Source organism: Pempheris klunzingeri, chromosome 5 (genome assembly GCF_042242105.1).
Source record: "Pempheris klunzingeri isolate RE-2024b chromosome 5, fPemKlu1.hap1, whole genome shotgun sequence".
Taxonomy (NCBI): domain Eukaryota; kingdom Metazoa; phylum Chordata; class Actinopteri; order Acropomatiformes; family Pempheridae; genus Pempheris; species Pempheris klunzingeri.
In genome coordinates, this window is record NC_092016.1 from 1,207,501 (window position 1) to 1,229,762 (window position 22,262).

The following is a 22,262-nucleotide window of genomic DNA, read 5'->3' on the forward strand; positions in this document are numbered from 1 at the left end:
GCCATCTTGAAAAACTCGACGCTCTCAGTAACGCTGACGATATTGATTAGGGGACAGTGACATAGTTGGTTAGCTTCTATTATTGTTGTTAAACATGCTGTGAAATTATATTTACTGTTTGTAAACCGTACGCTGTGCTATTCACATTGAATCTTGCTAGCATGACGTTAGCTTTGTGGCTAGTGTAGCGTTAGCTTTGTGGCTAACAGCTGAGCCAAAGGGATCTATGAGCTGAGGGACTAGAAATATCTCCTGTTGTCACATCGTATCAATGATCCGTCCTATTTACTGGAGTAAAGACCAACGTTTCCATTGCACAAGAACCTAATGGGATGATAGTGATTGTTCCAGGTATTAGTCAGACCCTCAGGCGTTACCGGGGAAACAGAATTACAGCTTGTGGAAAACCCATGAAAATATAAACAATATAAATTAATCGTCCTAGTGTTTTTCCTGTGGCAGTGAACATGACGTCCATTATCAGGAACTAATGGAGCCCATGTTGTCCGTTCATTCCTGATAACGGACACCTCGTCGAGGTTATCCTGAATTATTTAGCTTCACTTTGGAATAAAACTGAGAAGCTTCTCTGAAAAAAGAAAATATACATATTTATACTGAAGGAGCTTCCAGAGGAAAAGATAGAAATGATAAATTCTGGTCAACAAAGAATGTTTAGTATGATTATAAAGGTGATTTGTGGAGAATTTAACCCTAACAGTGTCATAAAATAGTAAAAAAAATAGCTCTAATCTTATTTAATTAGATTCCTTCATCTGTAAAATGTTAGAAATGAGTGGAAAACGCTCACCGTCTGTCCAAAGTGTCGCCTTCAGGCCGCTTTTGTCCAAAACCCAAAGATGTTGTTGAGTTTTGCTCATTTATATAAAAGTTCCCAGAAAGAAACCCAGAAGAGGAAGAAGAACTCACATCTTTAGCTTAAGAAACCGAATCAATGTCTTTTGGTCATGTCCACATATTCAGCCTTTCTGGAGAGGAGTGGGGCGTTTAATATCAGAGACTTTTCTTTTGCTTTCCTCTACCTGGGCCAAATCCCCAGTGACCTCTGTAAAAGTGACAAATACCTCCTGAAGATCTTTATGGCTGATAACAAAGTGCTGGCTTCAGAGGTTACCCCCCCCCCCACCACTGCCCTTATTAATATAATCAACTCCATCCGCTCAATGGAAAAGATGACATTCTCACATGGACTCCAGAAAGAGAAAGGGGACAAATAAATAACCATATAGACTCTCAGCAATCACATCTTTGGTTCTCTATGTGAAGGTTTTCTGGGGAAAAAAAGAAAAGCCCTCACCTGTTTGTGCTTTTTTGTTTTGTTGCTGTTTATTGCAAAATAAATAAATAAAAAGTTTAAAAAATATAAATAAACCGAATCAACACCACAGTGTAAAAACGACAGAGGCCATTATGCAGAAAAGAGCTTTATGTCGTCTTCAAGAGGTTAAAACAGGAGCCGTCCTGCAACTGGACGCCGGCATTATTTAAGGGGAATCCAATATGGAGGAATTAACTATTTAACAGGGAGTCTGACCGGAGAGTAAACACAACAAAGCAGGTTTCACTTTTCAGAACCGTCGTTCATCCTGTGATTATAATACTGACGCAGAATATTTAAACTTTTTAATGGTAGAACTGATAACTGATCACAGCATTATATAATAATTAAAAATATAAAAACATCTGCATGAGCATGTACTTTATGTGCTAAAAGGAAAAGTATGTCTTATTCTGTAGGACGGCCCATTTCAGAATAATATACATTATTAATACACATACTGGATTCTAATTATTTATCATGAATCAGTTTAAAATCACTTTTAAAATGCTGCAGCTGATAAAGATGCATTTTAAAGACTTTATTCTCATCTGGTGGTTTAATCTGTAATAATCTATCATCATTTATTAAGTTTTAGTTACATTTTGTATTAATCTGAATCTGTAAAGTAACTAAAGATAAACACAGTGCAGTAAAAACTACAATATTTACTATGAAGTTTGGTGGAGTGGAAGTAGAAAGTACCACAAAATTATATTAAAGTGCAGTAATTAAGTAAAAGTACTCAGTTCCACCACAGTTTGACATTAAGAAACCACATTATTTTCTATTAAAAAAGATCTGAGACATATTTTACCTAATAAATAAAACTATTATAATAATTAAAATGCACTACATCTCTAACATTTGAGCTTCTTAATGTCAAACAAGGACATTTTAGAATATATTTCTCCCAAAGATCAATAAAATGATCTTAATAATAACTAAAATAAATAATATAACTAAAATAATATAACATCATAATTTATTTGTTAATTATATTTTGTATTTTTGATACAATAAAGTTGTCTGATAAACACAGTGCAGTAAAAAGTACAATATTTACTATGAGGTTTGGTGGAGAGGAAGTAAAAAATGGAAATACTCAAATTTAAAGTACCTCTAATCTGTATTTAAGTGCAGTACTGGAGTAAATGTACTTCGTTCCACCACAGTTCGGCATTATGAAACCACGGTTTTTAGTTTTTATTAAATGTGACATAAATATTGGAGATTTGAGACATATTTTAGTTAATAAATACAATTATTAGAGTAAACTGCACTCAATTTCAGTAACATTTGAGTTTCTTAATGCCAAACAAGGACATTTTATTCCCCTGAAGATCAATAAAGTTTGACCTTAATCTATAATATTACGTTATAATTTATCTGTTGATCATATTTTCTATTCTTAATCTGAATCTGTAACATAACAAATAAATGTAAGGCAGTAAAAACTACAATATTTACTATGAGGTTTGGTGGACTGGAAGAAGAATGAAGTAAATAAAATGGAAATACTCAAAGTAGAAGTACCTCTAATCTGTATTTAAATGCAGTACTGGAGTAAAATGTACTAATGTCCTAAACCTCATGAATAATCCAGTTAGTCCTTCGTCCGCTCGTCAGTCACTGAGCTCTAATTTCAGCGACGACTAAACAAAGTGCAGCACGTCGTCCCTCATGAATGATGTAAGCACCCCGAGAGCCAATCGGTGACGAGATCAGTGGTGGGAAGTACTTTTACAGGAGTAATACTCACGGAGAATATTCCCCTTGGAGATGTAGTAGAAGTACCTCAATGGTTGTACTTAGAGGAGTAGTGTGGGGGGGGGGCTGGCTCTAAATAGCCCCAGCAGGTCAGTGAAGGCATCGCTCGCTGGAGCTGCTGATCTTTTAAGCCTCTTCCAGGTAAATAATCCGCCGCCTCGTTTAAAAGGCGCCAAAGACGTCGTCACGTCGTCATCATTCACAGAAGAAGAACAGGAAGTGACCTATCACGTCACTAAAGGTTCACCCCGTAGATTTCACGCCATGTTTTTTTTTCCGGCTGTGTGATGTCATCCGTGACCCCGGTGATGTCACGGCAATGTCATCAGGGTTGTCTCAGCTTGGGCTACAAAGGCGTCCTGGCTCACTAACTTGAGGTACTTGTACTTTACTCGAGTATTTTCATTTCATGCTACTTTCTGCCTCTTAAGACGCAACTTTTATCTTTACTCGACAAATTATGATTTTTACGTACAGAAATGTATAAAATCCTATATTTTCTATTAAGTTAAACACACCTACAGTTTATAGATCAGCTACTGGAATTATTTGTTAGCGCAGCGCTGAAAGGGCAGTCAATATATTAGCATAGCAGTGAAAATGTAGTTAGCGTAGCAGTGAAAGGGCAGTGACCAGTTAACTTAGTGGTCAATGAGAAGCTAGCGTAGGGGTGAAAGGGTGGTTAGCTTAGCGGCGAAAGGGTGGTTAGCTTAGCGGTGAAAGGGTGGTTAGCATGGTGGTGAATGGGCAGAAGTGTGTGTGAGAATGTATTTATGGACATTCAGCCTCAGCTGGACTTTGTGTTTACTGCTAATTAGCCAATGTTAGCATGCTAACACGCTAAACTACGGTGGTTAACATGGTAAATGTTATAGCTGATCTATTATATTGATGTTTGTTCTCTATCTTATTTATTTTATTAATATTTGTACAGTATTTTTATGTGTTTTATTGGTACGTACCTTCTCCAGGATGCTGAAAAAAGATTTTTTTTTAGCTGAATGATCATTCGATCAGTTTCATCATTGATTAATCGATCAAGTAATTTTAAAAACTAAACTGCTGAAACATTTGATTGTTTCAGCCTCTTCGGTGTGATTCTTCTCTTAGTCTCAATCTTTGCTGGTCAGACAATTAAAAAGGAGCTTTGGCAGCTTGTGATTGATGATTTTCAATCAATCAATCAATAAATGAAACAATCTTTAGCTGCAGCTGTAGAAGTGTAATCACAGTGATGCTTCTCTGGTTAAACAAAGCTTTAAAAGTTCAGCACAAACAAACCTTAACAATACTTCCTGATCATCTGTTGATCCTGAAGGAAGCGGTTGCCATGGCGCTCACTCCATAGCAACGGCAGAAGCAACCGGCAGAATGTGATTCCTCCCTGAACGGTCACATGATCGACACGTATGATTAATGTCAGCCCCCCCTGCCTGTTGTCCTATGTCTGATTAATCGGATCCATAATGCAGCAGCGCCGCGGCCTTGAAGTGTTAATGAAGAGTATTCTGGGATGTTGGAGTGGCCGCGCGGCTCCATTCATCCCCACGGCCACAAGAAACAAGCTGCACTGAGGCGAACGACGACCAAAGGCTCCGACATCATCATCATCATCATCATCATCATCATCATCACCCAAAACCATAACTATCTACACTTAACCATAACCACAACTACCTAACCACTATCAACACCACCTAAACCTAAGCTTAACTATAACTAGCTAAACCTAAGCTTAACCAAAGCAATAACTACCTAAACGTATCCATAACCATAACTACCTAACCACAACTATAACTATAATCAACTAACCTTGACCATAACTAGCTAACCATAACTAGCTAACCATAACCAGCCTGAAGCAGACGTTGATGAGAAGCTTCACTCAGAGCAGATTTAGCTGAAGTTAGTTATTTTAAAACAGCAGCTTAGTGTCTCTCTACCCCCTCTCTCTCTCTCCCTCCCCTCTCTCTCTCTCTCTCCCCTCTCTGTCTCTCTCTCTACCTCTCTCTCTCTCCCCTCTCTCTCTGTCCCTCCCTCTCCTCTCTCTGTCTCTCTCTCTACCTCTACCCTCTCTCTCTCTCTCTCTCTCTCTCTGTCCCTCCCTCTACCCTCTCTCTCTCTACCCTGTCTCTCTCTTTCCTCTCTCTCTCCCTCTCCCCTCCTCTCCCTCTCCCCTCTCTCTCTCTCCCCTCCTCTCTCTCCCCTGTCTCTCTCTCCCCTCCCCTCTCTCTCTCTCTCTCTCTCTCCCCCTCTCCTCTCTGTCTGTTTCTCTTCTTCATCCCTTCAGGACCGACCGATCGTTTCCTCTCAGGTTGTATAAAACTAAACTAAACTAACTTTTCTCTGCTGTGATTTTCTTCATGTTTCAGGTGTGTGTGTAGGTGTGTGTGTGTGTGTGTAGGTGTGTGTAGGTGTGTGTGTGTGAGTGTGTGTGTGTGTGTGTGTGTGAGTGTGTTACACCTGCTATCTAACATGTCGCCAGTTTAGTGTTTTTGATTTAAGTTTTCAAAGATGTTTATGAGCTTAAAAGAGTCCGAACGTGTTCAGAGCTGCAGCGATTAGTCAGTTAATCGATATCTTTATAATCAATGAATCATTTTTCAAAGGAAAAACGTCCCAATCGTCTGATTCCAGCTTCTTAAAAGTGAATATTTCCTGGTTTCTTTCCTCCTCTGTGGCACTAAACTGAATATTTGAGGCTTGTGGACAAAACATTCGACCGTTTTCAGACATTTTATGAAGAAAATCTTCGACATATTGATCGATAGTGAAGCTAATCGCTCTGATCACAGTTTAATCAGGGCTGGATGATAACTTTTCTCAATCAACATGATTTTCTTTATTGCACAAAATCCTTCTTTCATGCATAAAAAGCAACTTTTTCAAATAGGAAATGTTCTTTAAACTAAAGCAACTGCAAACAGAAAAGTATTTAGCTTTAGATTTAAATATTTAGTGTTTTTATTCTGTGTTTATCTTTGTTTTACGTGCTCTTATAGTTTCTGTGTTTGGACTCAATCTGTCTCACTGGATATTTGTCGTGTTTGTCGTCTTAAGACAGAACAGAATCACTTTTGATTTAAAAATAAGTAATGAGCTGCATTAAAAGCTTTAAAACCTTTTATTTATTCAACAGGAAACTTCAAATCTACCTCAGTCCACTAGTTAGAATATAATCTAATCTAAATGATATTTGTCGTCACTGCAGAGAGTCTCAGCTTCTATTTCTTCTGTTTCATGTTTTATTTCTTCTGGTTCTGAGAACGAGGGTCTCGTTTGTCCGTCTGGCTGCAGCTGATTTAAAAGTGTTGCTGTAGAAACTAACGTCTCCTGGCTGCTGATGTTTCGGGTGCTTTAGGCTCCAGATGCGTTCGCCTCATTAAGACTCATTCAGTTTATTATTATTATTATTCTAATAGGGACAGAGCCTGTTAGTTAGAGTTAGCAAGAATGCTAATTTAAATTAAAATGATCAATAGATTTAAAAGAATGAATATAACAAATTACATTTAGCTTGTTTTTTTAGCCTCCAATCTGATTTAATTCAGATTTTTTAAAAGTGGATCAATCAGTCGATCCTCTTTGTTTTTGAAGATTCTGAAGATATTCAGTATGAACTGTAATAACTTTATTGATCTGTAGCGCCACCATCAGGTCAACATGTTGACCTTGACGTTAGCCTCACCTACTTTGTGTTTGCTGCTAATTAGCACATTTTAGCATGCTAACTAACCAGCTAATGTTAGCATGCTAACTAACCAGCTAATATTAGCATGTTAACTAACTAGCTAATGCTACCCCCGTGTGTAATTACAGCTTCAGAGAGCTGCTGTCACGGCTGGAGACACTTGAAAAAGAGATTTATTGATTAATGAAGTCAAGCAAGTTTGTTCATATTCACTTAATTATTTAATTTAATAATCTGGAGGATTTTCAGTTAAATAAATGTCTTACTTACTAATGTCTTGTGTTAATTTTGAACTGGGTGTTGAGTTGACAAATTCCAGCGGCGTCCGTCTGTTTGAGCCGCTCTCTTTCTCTGCTGCCGTTGTGAGTAAACCATCAGTAAACCATCAGTAAACATCAGTAAACCATCACTGCGGCCAAACAAACCAACAGAAAAGACAAAAACAAGTGAGAATGCAAAGAAAACGTGACGTTCAGATGGAGACAAACATTAAAAACTGTCGGTGACACAAACTCACCTGCTGTCACAGTTTATTGCCGCCGAACAGAACAAAAGCAATTTTTAAGGCAAAAACAGCGAAGACGTCCTGAATATTTGCATCTTTTACTCGTCTTACATGAAAGTAAACCGGCTAGAAGATATTTGGGCTTTAGGAAAGTGTGAGCTTCGGTCCAGACTCTGGTTTTGGACTCGTCCTCTCGGGTTCAGATGCCTGGAAAGTTTATCCTGAAGTCACATTATCGTTAATCCAACATGGAGGATTATTACCGACGTCCTGCCTCTTCGTGAGGGTTTGTTTCGTCTCTCTCTAACTCTGTATATTACGCTGCTTATTTCATATTTTTGCACTAAAGAAACCAATAATGTGCCATAAAACACTGATTGTATTGAAGCTCTAGTGAAATAACAGACCACAGAATAATTGACCAGTAATCAGAACTGAATATTCAACGACGACACAGACACAGCATTTATAAATATATGTTTCTAGAGTATGAAATAAATCCTAAAGGCCTGTTTGTGCGTCCCTGCAGGTTATTACTTCTCTCTGTGTCCACATGTTGCTGCAGTTTATCACCTGTCAGAGCGACAATGGGGCCATAATTAGCGGAGCAGCGTCGGCTCGTGTTTACAGTCTGATAGTGTTGTTTGGATTCATAATGCAGGCGGATAAAACTGCCGCTGGAGGGGAAGTTTCCTCTCTGACGCAGTTTTTATTCTCTCTGCTGGGAAGGAACTCCTTTTTCTTTGTCTTTATTTCAAAAAGCAGAAAAAAGCCACAGCCTGCCGTGTTTGATACCTTTAGTAGATGATTATACTGATAATAAGGAAACGTTAGTGCTGAAACGTCTGTCTGAGCTGTTACACATACATTTACCACTTTACTCTCAGAGAATATCCCAGGTTTTGTTTTAGTTTTGTCTCAAAATATAACCGCCTTATTTTTTCTCACCTATAACAGACTTATTAGCCACCATGACGACTTTCTACAGCAAAAACACACAAACAGCAACTTTCACCACAGATTAAACTTCTACACTACAAGTATCGAATGAAAACAACCAATTTTTCTGTCAAAAACATTTAAAAACCTCCGTAAACACGAAATAATTTCATTTTCAGTGTAGCTGCGTGAACAAAACCCACTTTTACTGTTTCAGTTTCAGCTAAAAACGTTGTAAACGTATTTATTAATTCAGCAATCACTGATTTTCTACATTTTAATCCCCCTCATCCCACCTCCAGTAACATGTACATCACAATCTATATCCTGACACATGGTCAAGTCGATCATATACACTGCGTGCACAATTATTAGGCAAGTTGTATTTTTGAGGATACATTTTGTTATTGTACAACTACAGTGCTCTTGGTCAATCCAAAATGTTAACAAACCCTCAAACCTGAACATTTAAGTAGTAAAAGTGAAGTTTTGGCTTTCTTAAGAGAATATCTATACGTACACCGTTATTAGGCAACTATTAGTGTGCAGAATTATTAGGCAACTAAATGAAAAACAAAGATTTTCCCATCTCACTTGTTTATTTTCACCTGTTAAAGTGAGAATAATAAACAAACTCAAAATTTACAAATAAACATTTCTGAAATTTAAAAAAAAAAAAAACCCTCAGTGACCAATATAGCCACCCTTCTTTTCAATAACAGTCACAAGCCTTCCATTCACGGAGTCAGTCAGTTTCTTGATCTGGTCAGAATCAACTTTTTGTGCAGGCGTAACCACAGCCTCCCAGACACTGTTCAGAGAGGTGTACTGTTTACCTTCACTGTAAATTTCCTGCTTAAGAAGGGCCCAAAAGTTCTCAATAGGGTTTAAGTCAGGTGAAGAAGGGGGCCATGTCATTAGTTTTTCATCTTTAAGGCCTTTACTGGCCAGCCACGCAGTGGAGTACTTTGATGCGTGTGATGGAGCGTTGTCTTGCATAAAAATCAAAGTCTTCTTGAAAGATGCAGACTTTTTCCTGTACCACTGCTTGAAGAAAGTGTCTTCTAGAAATTGGCAGTAGGTCTGAGAGTTGATTTTGAGTCCATTTTCAACCCGAAAAGGTCCAACTAGCTCATCTTTAATAATACCTGCCCATACCAGTACCCCACCTCCACCTTGCTGGCGTCTGAGTCAAAGTGGAGCTCTTTGTCCGTTACTGGTCCAACCACGGGCCCATCCATCTGGTCCGTCAAGAGTCACTCTCATCTCATCAGTCCACAAAACCTTTGAAAAATCTGTCTTCAGATATTTCTTGGCCCATTCTTGACGTTTCAACTTATGTGTCTTGTTCAGAGGTGGTCGGGTTTCAGCCTTTCTTATCTTGGCCATGTCTCTGAGAACTGAACACCTCGTACTTCTTGACACTCCAGGTAGGTTGGAGTTGTGGAATATGGCAGCACTGGAGGATAATGGGTTCCTGGTAGCTTCACGTTTGATTCTTCTCAAATCTTTGGTGGTTAATTTGCGTCTTTTCTTCTCGACACATTTCTTGCGACCTTGCTGACTATTTGCAACAAAACGTTTGATGGTTGTGTGATCACGCCCCAATATCTTAGATATTTCAAGAGTGCTGCATCCCTCTGAAAGACTTTTTACAATATTTGACTTTTCAGAGTCAGTTAAATCTCTTTTTTGGCCCATTTTTCCTGAGGAGAAGAATCTGCCTAATAATTATGCACACCTTGATATAGGGTGTTGATCTCCTTAGGCCACACCCTCCCTCTTTACACAAATACACATCACCTGATATGCATTAAATCCAATAAGCATTCAAGTTTATACAGCTTGGAGTTGGAAATTATGGATAAAATGATGATATGGTCAAAATAATCACTTGCCTAATAATTGTGCACACAGTGTAGTGAGAGAACATGCAAAATGTGCATACAAACGTGTTTCATTTGTCCTGTAGTGTCTTTTATTTAGCCGTGTGATCAGCGACAGGGTCCCAGATTCAAATATTCGCCCAACGTGACACTTTGGCTCCAAGCCTGCGATATAAAAACAGCATTTATGAGATACAAGACCTTTTATTTGTCACATACACAGTTATACACTGTATAATGTGCACTGAAATGTTCTGAGTGCCTGAAACAACAATAAGAATAAAAATAAAATCTAAAATAAGCACACAAGGTGAAACAATAAGAGCAGAAACACGAGGAGAAATATAAATATATATTTATACACTGTCGCCCATAAAGTTGGAATAAAATCTTTTTTACTTCTTCTCATGAAATGATTGTGACAATGTGATTTATTCTTGATAAATAAAGTTTATATCTTCTCAACTTTATTGATCAAACTCTTCCAAACAGATCACAGAGAAACTTTGCAGACTGTGTATTCAGGCTTTAATAACACTGGGGGTATTGAACAATTATTCCAACTTTATGGGCAACAGTGTAGACACACACACATACATATATATATATATATAATACACATAAAGATAGAGATAAATAAATAAATAAATCAAAAGTCTAAAAACTGCCAACTATGTGGATGTATATGTATATAGAAGCATGACACAGTTTTTCACAGAGGAAGTGTTTTGTGCTGTACTTTCCTGTGTGGTGCAGTAACTTGTACCTTAAAGAACCTTGAAGAACCTTGAAGTACCTTAAAGAACCTTGAAGTACCTTGAAGTACCTTAAAGAACCTTGAAGTACCTTAAAGAACCTTGAAGTACCTTGAAGTACCTTAAAGAACCTTGAAGTACCTTGAAGTACCTTGAAGAACCTTGAAGTACCTTAAAGAACCTTGAAGTACCTTGAAGTACCTTGAAGAACCTTGAAGTACCTTGAAGTACCTTAAAGAACCTTGAAGTACCTTAAAGAACCTTGAAGTACCTGAGTGGCGCCCGGTTACCTGCTGCTGGACGTTACCGGCGGCTGTGGGCCGTCAGCCAGCATCCGATCAGGAGGAAACCTGATAACTGACTGGCTGCTGGTCAGACGGGTCACAGGTGAGGCTGCAGAGTGAGAGTGAGGAGGAGGAGGAGGAGGAGGAGGAGGAGGAGGAGGAGGAGGAGGAGGAGGAAGCAGCCCTATAAATAGAGAGGTTTCCCTGCAGCTCCCTCCGTCTGTGTCACTAATCTGCTGCCGCCGGCCAGTCGCCCCGGTGATAATCAGCACCGCTACCGCTGCTCCATCTCTGAAGTGCTGCTCACGTCACGTCCTCCTGCTAAGCTGCTGTCATCAGATCCAGTGATCCCTAGAATACAGCAGGGATCAGGCTCAGAGGGAACTTATTTATATGTAGTTAGTTTAGCAGGGACGCTGCACAGGGATGAACGGTGATGAAACAGAACACCTTCAAACTGTCAGGTGTCTTTAAAACATGCTCGTAGTACAAAGACGTGGGGGAATATTGATGCTAGAAGAAACATGCACAAACATAAAACACCTGCAGAATAAAGAAATGATGTGTTCTGTGTTTAAAACTTTACTAGTAGATAAATATCACAGCGACCTTTTAAAACACGGCTTCAACTAACGAAGATCTTCAGTCGTTTAAGGAGCTGGAAACTGAAATGTGTTTCTGCTTGAAAAGTAAATCGATTGTTTGATTTTCAGAACAGGTGCTAAGTAGTTTTCTGCTGATCAGCTAATCGATTAACAGACGAATCGTTTCAGCTCTAACTTAATAATTAACACTTATTTCTGCCAACAAACTCACACTTTTAGTTTTGATGTTCAAATCAAAGGATAAATGTTTTACTTTGTTTTTTTATAATGTTTTGTTTAAAATGGACAGCCGTGGAAAAAATACTCCCTCTGTGTGGAAATACTCTGTTACAAGTAGAAGTACTGCATTTAAATATTTATACTCAAAAGTATTCAGATATCAGCATGAGATATACTTGACGTACCCAAAGTAAAAGTGCTCTTTATGCAGAGTAATATATACAAAATGGTTTTATTATAATTATTGGAGCTGATTTTAATGAGTTTCTATGCAGCTCGTAGTTTAAACTGTAATAATACATCATTTATTAGTTCTATATTATGTATTAATTATCTAAATATGTAAAGCAACAGAGGTTAGTAAATAAATATAGTAAAAAGTACAATATTTGCATCAGAAATGAAGTGAAGTAGAAGGATAAAGTGGTAGAAAATGGAAATGAGTACCTGAACACCTTCGGTTACTTTGCACCAGTGAAACTAAACTAAACTAAACTAAACATCCTGCAGCCGCTCAGAAACTGAATATTTATCAAATTAAATCATCTCAGCAGCTCCACTGTGTCTGCAGGAGGCAGCATGTACACACACACACACACACACACACACACACACACACACACACACTGTGTTATTAGAGCAGAGAGTCATTAGTGAGCTCCTGCAGCTCGTAGTCGATGACTTACTGTCTAAAACCTTTTCTATAATTTAATATTTATGTAATTATCAAACTTTCTGGTTTCTGTTAGTGGCCTGAACAAACAAAGATCTGCCCCTGATGAAGGCCGGGGGGGGCAACGAGGCCGGATAAACTCCTGGTGCCACTTTAACCCTTAAAAACCCTTTTCTCCTTTAAGTAGAATAATGGGGGACATAAAACTGACTGAATGGACCAAGGACACATTTCTGAACTGTATGAATGTTAAATATGTCTCAGCTTTATTTTTAGAAGCTGTTTCATCCTAAAACACAGTCAGGACAGGTTCATATAATCCAGGACAGGATTAGAGCTGTTAAAGTGTCTGAAACTCACCTTTAAATATCAAAAACTGTTTAAAATCAGCTGGTTGTGTCTCAGCTGTTAATCAGGCAGACCGCCATCTTGGAAATGGTCGCTGGGTCACATGACTGCACCAGGAAGTTCAGTATCTGTCACTGACGGAGTTAAACTCAAGGATCAAAGCTGTAAAGGGACATTTCAACAATCTAAACACTGTTTTCAACATTTGGTTGTTCTGGATCTTAAGTGTTAATGTCACATTTCAGTCCCTGCTGGTGTTAACAGACCAGGACCAGACCGTCACAGACTAATTGCTGGAGTAATGTTGTTGTTTGGAGGGCAGGAAGAAGCCAGCAGGTAGCCGTGGCCTCATTGATTGTTCCCTCCTGTTGTCGTGCTGCCCCCCCCCACGGTGACGACCGCCGCCCTTCCTCTGGGCGTTTTATAATTCATGTGTCAGGTTAAAGCTGTGAGCAACACAACAAGGACCCGTTCAGCAGCTTAATTACACCTGCATAAGTGCTCAAATCAAGCCTGTAGACTTCAGGGATGGTCGGGGCTCATTCTTATATTTAATTTATTTAACAACATGTTTCATAACCTCAACTTTAAACCGTCCAACCAATATATCACAGCAACATGTCCAAAACAAAAAGGTTCCACTAAAGCCGCTCTCTCATTTAGAAGCAAAAAGCTGCTGAATAGATGATCAGTCGAGCCGCCAAAACAAAAGGAGTGATTTAGATTTTAATCATGATAATTATTTATAAACGGAAACACTGGACTGCACAAGAGCTGGTTTTTATGTTCCTCACAAGGGGAGGCTGGTAAATAACTTTAAATATAAATCAGAGTTAAAAGACCCTCGTTTACTTTCCCACACTCAAAAAAGTGAATAAGTCGAGCCGAAAATGTGACGTCACCAGACTGCAGGCCACTGATTGCCCAATCAGGGAGTGACGTCACCGGATGAGTCATGAGATCGACTCGTTCACAAGAATCAAACCCTCCGTTTTTAAAACGCTGGAAGCAGTTTTTATTATTTCTGTGAACGAGGTGAATGGCTCCACGCAAACCAAACGCTCCACGTCCTCAGCTGTGTTTGTGTTTGTGTTTGTGCTGCATACAAATGACGACCTGAAACTCCGGTGACATCATTTGTATGTACCCCATCTTGAGGTGGAACGCAACTGTAATGGAAAACGACCCAAACCGAGTCGAGTCGAGCTAAAACTGTGTGATGGAAAAGCCACCGACGGGCTCAGATTGTCTGACATTAGTCTCACTGGTGACATTTAACCTGCGAAGGTCTGTGAGTTTATGGCAAATGAAGCTTGTGAAAGTCAATAAAAAACATTAAGATGGAATAAACATGTTTTTTGTTTTGCTAAAAGTCTTTTATTAACATGGAGCGTTAGCGGCTGAACTAAACTGTAGTTTGTTATATTTAATATCTTAAGTGCTTCTCTGCAGTGTCGGCTTCTTGCTCCGAGCAGCTCTGCGATCCAGGCTAACTGCTTTTTGCGCCCAACAGCTAGAGAGGAGCATTTCAGAGGTCTGCCGCCTCCCCCCGTCCAGCATGGACACGTTTTTCCGCCGTCACTTTAGGAGGAAGGAAGCTGCCCTGCAGGGGGACGCAGAGGCCAAATCCTGCCGCCAGCGAAGGCCCAGCGTGGCCGTCCCGACCAGCAAGGCCCGTCGGAGGTCCAGCGTCGGGCTGCCTTCCTCCACCCTGACCCAGCGGCGGCGCTCCAGCGTCCAGCTGCAGGCGGTGCTGCCCTGTGCGGGTGGGGGGCGTCTGGCGAAGACGTGCAGACGCAACAGGTGGGTGGGGCGCGCTCGCAGGCGCTCCAGCACCACCACCCCCAACCTCAACCCGAGGTTCGCCGTGTGCAGGAGGAAGCTGGGGAAGCTGCGGACCATCGACACCCACCTGCTGGGGCCGTCCATGCTGCTTGCCAGTCTGATCCAGATGGCCGAGGAGGACGAGGAGGACGGGCTGCCGGCCGGAGAGCAGCAGGTGGAGGTGAGGGACGGGGCAAACGGCAGGAGGATGTTTTCAGGCTCCAGCAGCCTCCACTCGGACGGGGACGACGACGCCGGCAGCGATTACTCCCCCGCAAACGACAGCCAATCAGAGGACAGCCAGCTGTCTGAGGCGGAGCAGCTGGCTGAGGAGGAGGACGACGGCTCCTGGTCTCCTCATCAGCGCCTCTCCCCGTCCTCCACACCCTCCTGCTCCTCCGCCATGGAGGTGATGAGACGGACTCCCCATCCTCCGCCGACGTCGCGGCCCCTGATCCGGGCCCCTCGCTGCCTGCGGAGGAACTCCTCTCAGGTGTTTGCTGGAGACTCTGCTCCCTACAGCCGCCATCGTGCCTCCAGCCGGAGGAAGAGGAGGAAGATCTCCACCATCGCCAAGCCTGGCAGCCCCTGGCCAGGAAAAGGCGCCCCGCTGCCCGGCCGCAGGAGCTCAGTCTACTACCTCAACCATCCGGCCTTCCACAGGGGCCCCGGGGCCCTCAGCCCGCTGGGCTACGACTCCCACCTGGAGAGCTGGAGTAGCTTCCTGCTGTATGTAGCCTGCTGTTAGCTGAAGTTGTGTTTCTGTCTGGTGTGTCTGTAGTTTTATTCCACTATCCCAGAAAAGAGCCTTTTAAAGGAGACATTCACGATGAATCAGTAGCTGGAATACGTGTGTCCACCTTGTTCTTTTATGAGGAAATACATTTCTGTCCAGTTAAACATCCTTTACCAACCAAACCTTCACCAAAACACCACATCCTGAAAAGTTTGGGCCACTTCCAGGATAATTTTCTGGGTCCGAGCTTAATGAAAAGTAGTGAAATAACAAAAGCTCGATGTGAAAAAACTAAACTAAATGAAACTGTGTTGTGCATTTACGAAGCTACCTAAACCAAACTAAAGACGACCCTGGGCGCAGCAGTGGTGCGTTTGCCTCATTTTCAGGGGAAGTTGCTACAGACGGGTCGACTTGCTGCTCACAGTTGCTAAATGACTTTATTACCTCGTCATGTGAAACTGCTTCATTGCGTCACAATGATGTTGTTCAGGTTGACGAGACATCTCAGCAGAAACGTGTTTCTTTGTTTTATTTGTAAAAGTAACATAAAGACGGCATGTTTTTTATGATCTGATGTTTTTATCCTTAAACACGTACATTGGCATTTTATTCATATTTGTATCGTTAAGTAGTAAAAACTACACTAAAACATGAACAATTGTAGTTAGCTAGTTAGAACCATAATAACTAGAACAACGAGGAATCAAACCAACATATTTGATCATTCGATTTTTTTTTTTTTCCAATTATTTTATAACCTAAAGGGAAATGCGTGCGTTTTCATGTTAAGATCACTTTTCAAAAGGTGCATAAAGTCCAAGAAGCTGCTAAATCCATCAACAAAACTCGCCATGGTAACGATTGGTCAGTGAGCAGGCAGCCCCGCCCTGAAGCCCCGCCCCCCTCTTCCTGGTGTATTTTCCTCTAAATGGACCATAATTGACTACATGAACGTCCTGCTGTGCTGAAGAAGACTGTAAACTAGAGACTGAGAGCAGAAACTGTTCACTGAGCTGATAAATCAGGAGAGAAGTCGGCTCATTTCCTCATTGACTTCCATCCAATCAGACTTCTGTTTGGAGCCAGTGGAGTCGCCCCCTGCTGGAGAATGCTCACACCCAAATCTGTCATACTCTATATTCTCCTCTCTTCTTCTTCGTGTGTCTCTGGTTTTTTTCCTGTTGGATGTTTTGGTTGCTTGTAGGGCAGATAATGTGCTTCACATATGGTGAACGGGTGGCGTCAACACGGGGCGGCTGCATGTCCTGGAAAAGTCTTAAAGTCTTCAGCTCTGTTTGGGCCGGTCTCAGATATTCACTTATTTAATTCTGTAAATGTGGTCTAAAAATCAGCCCAACACCAAAACACCTGAACATTTAATCAGTTCAAAGGTGACTTCAGACGTGTCTGTTATCCTGATCTGGTTCGTCGATAGTGAACACGTAACGTCTGTGGCGCAGAATGTACGTTTTTCCAGGTTTTTGCTATTTATGTTGTCAAACTTTGGCCCCCACGTCTGTCTGGATGGCACCGAGCAGGTAGCTAGTTAGCTAACCTGCTAACACCCCTGTTTCATAACTTAAACCCTTTCTGCTTTCTCCAGTTTGGCACCTTTAGAATATAAATAAGCATTTCTGCTAAACAATCTAAACAAATATTTTGTCACACCTTAAACATATTTGGACAAATGTCCTTAGTTATTGTCGTTTTGCTGAACTTATTAGTTTGATCTGGGAGTTTTTGTATTTGTTTATTTTTATTGCAAAATTGGCCTTAAATTTAATTAAACTGTGCTATTAAAAGGTCTTAAAAACCCTAACTTGAACTTGCAGATGCATGTAGACACCCTGCAACGAGTCAAAGTCTAAGAAGGTTCAAGGATTCTCTGTTTGTACCAGTAGATCTGCAGGTTTGGGTCATTTTGTGACATCGAGCGACAGGCGACACGTCCCGGCAGCATGAAGAAGCTGAAATAAGCGTGAGATTCTGCTGCGGACACGAACGTCCTCCATGGAGCTGCAGCTCATTAGCAGTTCACCCTGACAATGACGTGACAGCTCTGTTGCTAAGCTCGATGAATGTGTGTGTGTTTGTGTCGGTATCAGTTCATAGTGCGTCGTTCACAATAAAGAATAAAAAAGGTTTTGGTCGACAGTTTTAACATCATGGAAGCACATTTCTGCCAAAAAAGAGATTCTGTAAGTCATTTTAATGAGAAATATTGATGATTAAAAAAATAAATAAAAATATAAAATCTCAAAATAGTGGCTTAGTATTTTAAAATAATCACTAAAATTCAGTTTCTCAGTATTTCAAGATACTTAATTTTAAAGAAACATTCTCGAAATAATAACTTAGCATCACAAAATAACGAGAAACTGAATCTTAGGCTTTTTTTTTTAAAAATTTTATCGTCATATTGGCCTAAATGGGCTTCCATACATCACCACTGTAAATCAATGCGTCATTTATATCAACGGTTACCGTGGCAACAACAATACTGACTACACATTAACTAAGTCGGTTAAACTAAAAGGCAAAATAAGATGAAATTAAGCTGCAACTTTCATTTTTATTGTGCTGCTTGTTTGATTAAAAAAAAAACTTGTAGAAGAAGCTTTTTTTTTTTGTTTTTCTCATGAAAGAACTTTTTTATTTTTGCTCCACAAAACTCTTTGTTCTTTTACATAAATTAAGAATGATTTCGCTAAATTCGGTGAAAGATTTGAAACTCAGCGACAAAACCTGCCCAAACAGTACGAACACCAACAGCTGATCTGAGGTCTGTTTCCTCAAAAGGTCTTTTGTGCTCTGCTGCTTTCAGGAAAGCCATGGCGAAGTCGGGCGTGCAGCACGTGGCGGCTCAGCCCAACGTGGCGGCGTCCGGACAGACGGACGCGCTGCAGGAACCCAACAGCACCGTCGACTGGAGCGTGAGTCACTTTCCAACATCTGTACTTTAGTTTTACTTTTACTTTATTGGAGTATTATTTCTCACTTCGCTTTATACGAAATTTAACAGCTATAGTGACTAAATTAACCCTTCACAGTCTGGGGTAAAACGGCGTTCTTTACTACTTTTCATTTGACCTTTGTGTTTCCCAGCTTACCTTTTTCTTGCCTTTCTTTGTGTCTTTCTTTTCAGCACAACCTCACCTATGTGATTCTACAAGTATTTATTTATTTTGACATAATATATGGACACACTGTGTGTAAAAGTGCAAAAGAAACACAAAATCTGAGCAGGAACTAGTTGGATCTTTGGATCCTCCTCTCCTTCGTCTTCAGGTGCAGCATCCTCTTCATCCTCTGAAAGGAGTCTTCCTCAGAATCACAACGTTCTTCCCCAGATTCAGCATCTTCTAAGTCGTAGAAGAGCTGTAGTGCGCGACTTCGGCTCTTCATAAATTTAGTCTTAACAGGCCGATCGACAAAATTCAAACACTTGTAAAAAGTTTGAAGTGTCCGCTTTCCAACAGTCTTTGAAGTGAGCACCTGCGTGCTTGTGTCACAGCTTTACGTTTTCAAACGTGCGACATGTGACTTTGACGCCGTGTGGCGGTCCTAGACTCTGAAGGGTAGAATTAAGTTAAATGACCCAGCAGGTTATACAAGTGAAACCATCAGGCGATTAATTCATTGACAGAAAATTAATTCCTGATGATGTTTTCCTGTAAAATATTTCCTGGTTGCAGCTTCTTCACATGTGAACGTTTGTTTATTACTGAGTTTCTTCTGAATGATCTGAAAATCATCTGAATGTGGCTGAACTGTGGCCATGGCAACGGTCTGTTATACAGAACAAGTCCGCCAGAGCACATCTTTACATCTTTACATCAATACAACCCTTATATCCCAAATTTTAATAATATGTAACTAAATAAATTGCAAAAAAAGTGTAATAAACCATAAAAAAAGAAAACACATATGTTTCTAAATACAGAAATGTCACAGCTGTATCCCTCTACATGTGTATTCCAGCGTAGGAGGCGCTGTGAACACCCTGCGGTCTGGATTATAACGATTTTGTTGTGTTTGCTTTATACTGGATTTCTGCTACAACACATTAGTGGAAGGAAACGGCGCTCTGGGTCACATTGAATGTGTGATATGAAAGTGGTTTTATATATTAATCTACCAGCATTGAAAAATAGACATGCTAATGGGATCGTGGGCGCTCCTGTCAGGAATAAAGGGTTAATGTATCTGCTTTTTATGTTTGGAGAAGTTCTGGTGCCTAAACCTAACCACACTGCAACTAAAAACTGATAATAATAATAAAAGCAAACTGAAATATATAAGCTGTTGGTTTCAAACAGGTTTAAAAGCAGGTGAAGACGGCTGCTATTCAGCTACTTACACCCAGTCTGTTCACGCAGAATAAAGAAGTGAGTGGTTTAGTTGGTTTACTTACCAGGACAGGCGGTCAAACAGTAAAATACAGTTATCTTCTATATTTCAGTTTCTTTTTCGTCATCAGTTTTCAGTGGTAGGTTGGTTAGGTTTAGGAAACAATAATGGTTTTGTTAAATTAACTGATAATTCAAATACAAATATAAAAAGGCAGATACTAAATATTCTCTGTCCAACATGCAGGCTTCAAATCATGTCGGGCAGGTTTGTTGCTGTGAAAATGTTTTGATATGTGACTGTCGTTACTCGTCCCAGGACAACGCCCAGTTCGGGGACCACATCTGGTTTGAGACCAGCGGGTCTGGAGACTTCTGTTATGTTGGAGAGCAGTACTGCATCGCTAAGTCGCTGGTGAGTCACACAGAGAGAGACCTGGAAGATCCTTTTGGTTTAACCACAAACAGCCGTTCTATCGCTCTCTGCACACACACCAGACTACATTCACTAAAACAGGGATTTTAGAGAACAGGACACAGGAGCTGCTGGTCTGCTGCTGCCTCAGTTGGTTAACTTATTTGTGTTATTATGTGACTTTGGTGTTTTAAATGGTTAATTTGGATTCAACACAATACTTGACACAAGACACAATAACACAAACTAACCAAATAAGTAGACCAGCAATTCCTGTGTTCTGTAAGGTAAAATGACTGTTTTTGTCAATGGAGTCTGGTCTGCATATATCGCTCTCTTCAAAGACACCAAAAAAGACAAAAATACATGAACCTCCCCCTACAATTTCACCAATAAAACAACTGTTACCAAGCAATTTGTAGGTAACACAGTGTAATAAATCTGGTGTTATTTTCTGCAGCAAAAGTCAGTGGCGAGGAAGAAATGTGCTGGATGTAAGATATCGGTCCACACGATGTGCATGGAGCAGCTGGAGAAGGTAAAGTATCTTCACAGCTTCAGTCTGAGGGGTTTTATTCCTTCTTCTGTCCTCACAGTCTCTCATCTGTCCTTCCAGATTAATTTCAGGTGCAAGCCGTCCTTCAGGGAACCGGGATCTCGAGCCGTTCGAGAGGTCAGTCTGGTTGATTATTAGCTGTCACTGCAATCACTGCTATCACTGCAGTCACTGCTATCACTGCGTCGACCTCCTGCTTTAATCTACAAGACGAAAACAGGGAATGAATATGTTGTGTTAAAGCATAAATACGCTGATGTGTCTCAGGCCAATGTTGTGCGGCACCACTGGGTCCACAGGAGGCGTCAGACGGGGAAGTGTCGCCAGTGTGGGAAGGTGAGCCTCCATCAATCAATCAATCAATCAATCAAAGTTTATTTATATAGCCCTTTCCAACAGCCCAAAGAGTGACCCAAGTGCTTCACAGTGAAAACAGTAACATCAGTCCCTACAAAAGGTGTTTCGCTCACAGGACGCAGAGCCTGAGAGCTAACCGAGCGTCTCATTTTATCTCCAACAGGGATTTCAGCAGAAGTTCTCATTTCACAGCAAAGAGATCGTTGCCATCAGCTGCTCGTGGTGCAAACAGGCGGTAAGTAATAATTTAGGCTGATGTCTTGGTTACCTGAGCATTAGCTTATGGTGCCTGATGTTAGCAAACAGGTAAATGTTGTAGAGAATCACATTTAGATCCAGTATTGTTAAATTTGGGCCTCATTTTATTTTTTTTTACATATTCTGGTGTCTAAATGACTGGTAGGTATAAAAAAGTGGCTGCAACATAAAGGGTTAGTTTGAAATAATAGATAGATAGATAGATAGATACTTTATTGATCCCTGGGGGGAAATTCTGATGTTACAGCAGTAAAGGAGTAAAAGTGACCACCACCATGAGTACAGACAAATAAATAAGCAGATAAAAAGATAAAAATGTGCAGGTTAAAACCACAGTGTGATTAAATAAAACTGTAGAGCAAGTTGAAGAACAGAAGTACATATTAGTGTTAAATAGCAGAGGGTGCTGAGAGCTCTCTGCCAGCCAGAGTTCAGTTGTTAAACAGTGTTATTCTGTTCATCTGACATCTGTCCTTGTGACAGCGGAGCTGAACCAGCCTGTTTGAGAAGCTGCTCCGCTGTCTATCCAGTAGCTTTAAGCTTGTTGTTCTTACATTTCTTAGCCACCAGACTCCCTTTACAATAACAGCAATTTTCCAAAATCCAAAATAGTCCTTTAAAATTCTTTAAAACCCTCAACATCATGGAAAGGATCCCTACAGAGAGAGACCTGGAAGATACGTTTGGTGTAACCACAAACAGCACACACACCAGACTACATTCACTAAAACAGGGATTTTACCTTGCAGA

At 40.5% G+C, this 22,262-nt stretch overlaps 1 protein-coding gene across 2 annotated transcripts in view; it reads left to right on the plus strand.

Moving 5' to 3' along the window:
* dgkzb (diacylglycerol kinase, zeta b) overlaps positions 1 to 22,262 on the plus strand; it is a 61,762-nt gene that overhangs the window by 15,541 nt on the left and 23,959 nt on the right. The window contains exons 1-7 of one of the 2 annotated variants that reach the window (XM_070830482.1): positions 14,573 to 15,567; positions 18,402 to 18,510; positions 20,246 to 20,341; positions 20,802 to 20,879; positions 20,958 to 21,014; positions 21,165 to 21,233; positions 21,418 to 21,489. In XM_070830482.1, coding sequence (XP_070686583.1) covers positions 14,573 to 15,567; positions 18,402 to 18,510; positions 20,246 to 20,341; positions 20,802 to 20,879; positions 20,958 to 21,014; positions 21,165 to 21,233; positions 21,418 to 21,489 — 1,476 coding nt within the window. Of the gene's footprint in view, positions 1 to 14,572; positions 15,568 to 18,401; positions 18,511 to 20,245; positions 20,342 to 20,801; positions 21,015 to 21,164; positions 21,234 to 21,417; positions 21,490 to 22,262 lie in introns of those variants that run through there. The other variant, XM_070830483.1, reaches the window with a different exon arrangement.